The 6,055-nt window shown below is 33.0% G+C and overlaps 1 protein-coding gene across 1 annotated transcript; it reads left to right on the top strand.

The window, feature by feature from the left end:
* On the top strand, positions 1 to 5,048 carry LOC140169620 (uncharacterized). Its single transcript, XM_072192885.1, has 2 exons — positions 1 to 110; positions 3,754 to 5,048. The coding sequence occupies exons 1-2, from the start codon at positions 32 to 34 to the stop codon at positions 4,917 to 4,919; spliced, it is 1,245 nt and encodes a 414-aa protein (XP_072048986.1). The 5' UTR covers positions 1 to 31; the 3' UTR covers positions 4,920 to 5,048.
* Positions 5,049 to 6,055: the final 1,007 nt, after the last annotated feature.

Here is a 6,055-nt window from a genome sequence, read left to right as displayed (position 1 = left end):
TATAGTGAACTAACTACTGCACTGTAAAACTATGAACAACAATAATGCAACGAATGGAGTCATGGCGGACTATAAGTCGGATTCTATTCAACAGGCGATTTTACAACACGGTAAGTAAATCGGCTTTTACGATATACATGTATTTTCGTTTATTTGAAGATTAAGATTTTATTTCGATGAATCGCTTTCTCCAAAGACAGTCAAGAACCTGAAATCGCACATCATGACATAGCTAGCCCGCGCCACTGTATGCATCTCAGTTTTACAAGGAAGTAGAAGACAGTGTTTACATGTAAATTTTCGCAAAATTTATGTTCTTTCAACAAATTTGATACCAATATTTTGGGATAGGCCTACCTTTTCTTATCATACATGTATATTAGACATTAGACTCTCTCTCTCTCTACCTATATCGATATATAGGCCTATTAATAACAATAATATATTTTTACCAGTGTATATTTCGTTTTGACATGTGTGGGATGGGGTTAGAAATAAATTTCTTGAAGTTCGTGAATCCAGCCCCTTTTGGCGACAGAATAAGTTTATGGTACAAATGCGCACGAAAAGATATTTTTCTAAGATATGGTGCGTATTGCGCCGTTTTGCCATAGTTTACCAATTAAATGATATGCCTCGTATACTACAGGGTTCAAAAGAAATAACACCCCCCTAAAATTACAAAACATTTCTTTGCATAACTTGAAATACATTTGGTTGATTTGAAAAATTTAAAAACCTGTGAATAGAGGAATCCTTTTGCTACCCTTCCAATTTTTTTTTTTTTCTGTTTTGAAAATCATTTTTGTTGGTCAAAAATTATCACATTTTCCAAAAATGATGCTTTCAGAAAAAGTTGCACTATTCACCACCCTATACGTGTAATGTACAAACACCTTGTCGATATCAACGTGATCAATGTTTTGATTGATTTAATTGTTAGTTAATTTTCTTAAATTGTTTATATCCGATTACTCAGTCACCCATGCAAACATCTTTCAGTGTAAAACAATGATTCATTGACATGAATTTGGACATGAATGGGGTTTTCAGTCCGTGTTTCAAAAATGGTAAAATCACTATTGGAGTAGAAATAAGATTGGTAGTATAGTGTGATGCTTATTTCTTTCGTTGACTAAAAGAGATGAACAAATTATTTGTAATGTAAATGGTACACCGTAACAGTTGCAAAGATCTATAGCAATGGCTCTCTAGAATAAAGGCGTACATGACAGAAGAAATGGCCAACAGAGATTGGAAGTCAGTATCCAACCAATTAACTGCATAAACTTGTTAATGAAAAATGCGGCTGGAAATTTGATTAATTATCAAATTTCCAGCCACTTTCTTCATTAACTTGTTAATGAAGAATGCTACTGGAAATTTGATTAATTAAGGGTTTATTACTCAGAAAATCAAAATTGCAAATGAGAAACATGTAAAAATGACTTAGGCAATTAGCGTAGCAGGCTGACGATATTAAGTGAAGCAGTTTACATTACTATTATTACATTATAAACAGGGGAAATGTGACACAACATCCAATGGGGGAATAACACAAAAAGTATAAACAAAGTTTTATAAAAAGACAAAACTTTAATTTTTCAAGGAATAAAACTAGTGCAACTTCTTTTTAAAATTGGTTTTATTTTAAGAGAATAATAAAAGATTTGAATGACGACATACAATCCCGGCATACAATGTACGTGTACCAACAAAGGTGGCTTACTACCGAAACTAGAATACAGTGCGGTTCAAAAAAGTCCCTTTTTTGTTATAGATGTTTACCTTATTATCATGATTATAATTGGTTTGAATTGAAAGCTTAAGCTTGGGAAATTTAGTACACGCTATTTTTAATTACATTAAAGGCTAGTCATTAAGTTTGTTTTTAAAAAATAATATATTGCGCACAAAAAATATGCGCACACTTAAGGGTTGGTGTATGAACGTTTGGACAGTATTTATTGTGGGACATTAGAGCACATCAGACATATCGAATCGCATTCTGAATACGAAGAATGTCCTTCTGATATCAAATAATTTTGATTTTTTTAAATTCGCAATGTAATACACATTTTATGGCAAATGATTAAAAATCGAAATTTTTGATCTTTAACAGTACTCGAAGTAAACTTTATAAATCTGATGATTTATACTTAAAGTATATGTAGGTGGGATGAAAAGCCGACGATCAATTGAAAATTTTGACCATGGTATTGAATTTATAAAATTTACTTCGAGGACTGTTATTATATCAAAAATGTGAAAAATATCAATAATTTGTCATACAATTTGTATTATATCGTAAATTTCAAAAAATGAAAATTATATGATATCAGAAAGACATTCTTCGTATTCAGAATGGAATTTGATATGTCTGATGTGCTCTCATGTCCCACAAAAAATACTGTCGAAACGCTCAAAACGCTCATTCCAGATCCCTTAAAACAAAAGCAATATTGAACTAGAAGACACTAACCCAAATGAATTCACAGAACTTTGTTGTTTTGTTGTTTGTAGTCAAATGTTCTAAATGTAACTTTAGGCCAAGGGCACTGCACCTCACGCTCTGCGTTTAGGAGTGTCCTCATTCATTATCTTCATTTAATAAACGTCTTTCATAAAAAAAAATATTTGCTCTTTTTATATAAAAAATTATATTTATATTCACTTTTTCATTGTTATTCATTGTATATTGCTTTCATGATGATTGGATAAATACATTTGACTTAATTTGATTTGATTTGATTTGATTTGATTTGATTTGATTTGAGTCTGCGTAATTTGATAACCCATTCGGCACAATGTAACTTCAAGTTATACCAATGAATGAATGAAAAAAAGAGAGCATTTCAAAAGTGACTATCATAATTATATTAACATAATAGACTTTTCTCTCACAACATGCTAATTATGAACACAGCCAGTGAATGTTGATCTGTCACGCTGCAATGAATCTGTAACAAAAGCCGGGGAGAATAGCTGAAGGAAGAAATATCCCGAATGTGTCACTTTTGAAATGCCCTCTTTTTCCATTCAAATTAGTATAACCTGAAGAATAAAGTCGTATCGTGCCAAATGAGGTGTCAAAATACGCAAAACAAATTAACCACATATGGTAATTTAAATTTAGTGTCTTTAAGATATTGGTTTTATTTTATTAAGTGTACGGATACTTTTTGTGCGCACTATATATTGATGTTCTATACTTAATTCCAGCATATTGAGTTGGACATCGCTTTGGAATTAACTCTAAATGCAAGAAAATGTGTTATTAAAACAACTGTCCAAGCTTTAGATTTCGTTTGATACTACATGAAAGGAACAAAATGTTGAACCGCGACTATAGTACGTGTTTATATTTTCAAAATTTCAGAGACCATATTTAATAGCAAGAAATCACGTTGACATAAAAAAAAACCACAAAATGGTTCAAGAAGGTCGGTCGCAACCGTGGCGGACTCAGCATTTTTCCAAAGGCGCTGATCTTCGGGAGGAGTGCAATATTAATAGGATATGGTCAAAAATGCTAACATATTTCGGCGGCCAGCACGGGGAAAGATACCCCATTGTCTACGCCACTGTTCACAATTAGACAATCGCATATCAATAATGTCATCAGATGCACGACCTTCGAATAAGATTTAAACACATTTTCGATTTCGGATTAATTTCAGATTACCTTGTAGATTTTTTCGAAGTCATGTTTTAATGGTGCATACTATTCTCTGTTTTCTTCCCCAAACACAGCATTACCACCTACTGAAGATGGGAAAATAACCTACAAATTTGAAGACAAAGATGGTTCGTCTTTTGAAATCAAGATCAAAAAAGAATCACCGTCAAAAACAAGTCACAAGATATCACCCAAATCAGTGAAAGAGACACTTAAAAAAGTTAAGAACGTGTTACCATGGACAAAACATCAGGACGATCATAATGTCGGTGTCAGTCAAGCGGATCAGATGTACGGATATGGCCAAGGTGATGTCTGCGAACCCATATATGAAGAAATAGAAGGTGATGACGAGTATGATATTCCTGAAGTAAATCCAACTGTAAATAGATTATCCCTTCCAATTCCAACGCCAGACCCGGCATCAGCAACCTCAACAGCTAAATCATCAGCATCGTTACCCAGTTCTTATAACAACGATAATTACACCAACCCGTATGAATTAGGGATTTGTCACCCCCGAGTAGGCGATAATAAAGCTCCTTATTATTCACGACCTCCTAAAACAGATGCCGAAAATAACAATTCGTCACAGCTTCAACATTATGATGTTCCTAAAAAGGGTAGTCCCATGTCAAACTCATTAGACTACGCAGACACCTGTGAGATTCGAACTCATGACGTAAGTTCCTCTTACTACAGTCAACCCCCAGAAGAAGCAGCTGGAAACAATCAGTTATCTGAATTTGATGATAACAGCTACCTTGTCCCTAACGTAACGCAATCCTTATCTAAACAAGGTCAGGAATCAGATTTGGCTGACTACTACGAATTGGAGCCGTGTAACAATAACACACCTCGTTACAGTCAGTCCCGAAGTCTGGACAATGAAAACGTGGTAACAGAAATTCAACGAGATCACAAAAGACGTATTCCTCAAGATATTACGTGTACAAAATGTAACAGTATTGATAGCGAAGAATGGGACAATCTTTGCGCAGAATATTCGGAGTATTCTTTTCAAACAGATATAAATGATAACAATATTGAGATCGATGGTAAACGTTTAAGAGAAGAATATGTTACAATGAGACCAAGTATTAAACTGAAAGATCGGAAACCAGAGAAAGAAAAGATGAATAAGGATGACCATCATATTCCAGTAGATATATCAAATATGCAATGTCCTAACATCGTTGATGATTCGTGGGACCAGTTATGCGAGGAGTTGTGTGATTAGCCCTTGTTGCTAATAAATGGTATGATCATCAGTACCAAACCGTAAAACCTCGTCTACAAGCATATATAGTGCTTTTGATGAAGGCTATATTAAAACGAAGCAGCCATAAGTATCCCAATACAATAGATTGGTCTTGTTTGTATAATTATGCTTGTATCGGTAATTTATTTGCTAAAGCTCCACAATGTTCTAATTTTGCCGATGGATGACACCTGGATTAATTTAGCTTTCATCAAAAGCACTCTATATGCTTGTAGACGAGGTTTTACGGTATACTGTAAGAAATGGGAAATTGCTTGCAGCTGGGCTGACAACAATTGTCCGGATTTAATATAGAATCAAAGTGCCCGTTTTTTACAGTATGATTTTATTTTTCTTACAGAATGTGTCAGTTCTATTACTTAATATTTCGGTTTTTCCACCAGTGCTTACAAAACGTTTATGTTTTTCTAACGCGTTTCTTATGTCACTGTTTTTTTTTACAGAACGTGTCTGTTCTTGATATTTCTGTTCTTTAAATAGTAATTGAGAAATGGGAACTAGATTGGGAATAGATTAAAAAACGACCCAGCAAACACAAAACGTTTTCGACATCATTCGCAAAAGGTTATAAAAGGTTGTCTGAAAACGTTTAAATGTCGGGTTATATAAAGGGTATATTAATGGTATAAAACGTTTTCATAACATTAAAATAACTTTTGTTGGTAATTTACTGCACAGCAAACACAAATGTTTTAGTATAAAGGGTATAAAAACGTTTTAATAACATTCCAAAAACATTTTTTTAAACTTTGTACAAATCATTCTTAACAGAATGTTATTTTGGGGTTGAAAAAATATTTTGCAAACAAAGTTTGCCCAAAATATTTACAATAACGTTTTTAAAATGTTTTTACGACCTTTATATAACCCGACATTTAAATGTTATTAAAACGTTTTGCAAAAAAACATTTTAAGAACATTTCTGTGTTTGCTGGGTGCAAATATTTTAACATAATGTTATTTAAGTGTTGACAAAATATTTGGCCAAAAATTTTTACAAAAATAGTTTACAATGACATTTCGAAAAAAATTTAAAAATATTGTTGTAGTGTGTTTTCATACGATTTCATGACCTTTATATAACCCGACATTTT

This window comes from Amphiura filiformis, chromosome 14, assembly GCF_039555335.1.
Source record: "Amphiura filiformis chromosome 14, Afil_fr2py, whole genome shotgun sequence".
In the NCBI taxonomy this organism is placed as follows: domain Eukaryota; kingdom Metazoa; phylum Echinodermata; class Ophiuroidea; order Amphilepidida; family Amphiuridae; genus Amphiura; species Amphiura filiformis.
This window is presented reverse-complemented; position numbering and strand designations above follow the sequence as displayed.

What these genes read in the sequence shown, in the direction of transcription:
- LOC140169620 (XM_072192885.1), top strand. Translation starts at nt 32, where the DNA reads ATGAACAACAATAATGCAACGAATGGAGTCATGGCGGACTATAAGTCG. An exon ending in ACAGGCGATTTTACAACACG is followed by an intron (nt 111 to 3,753) that starts GTAAGTAAATCG and finishes CCCCAAACACAG; the next exon opens with CATTACCACCTACTGAAGAT.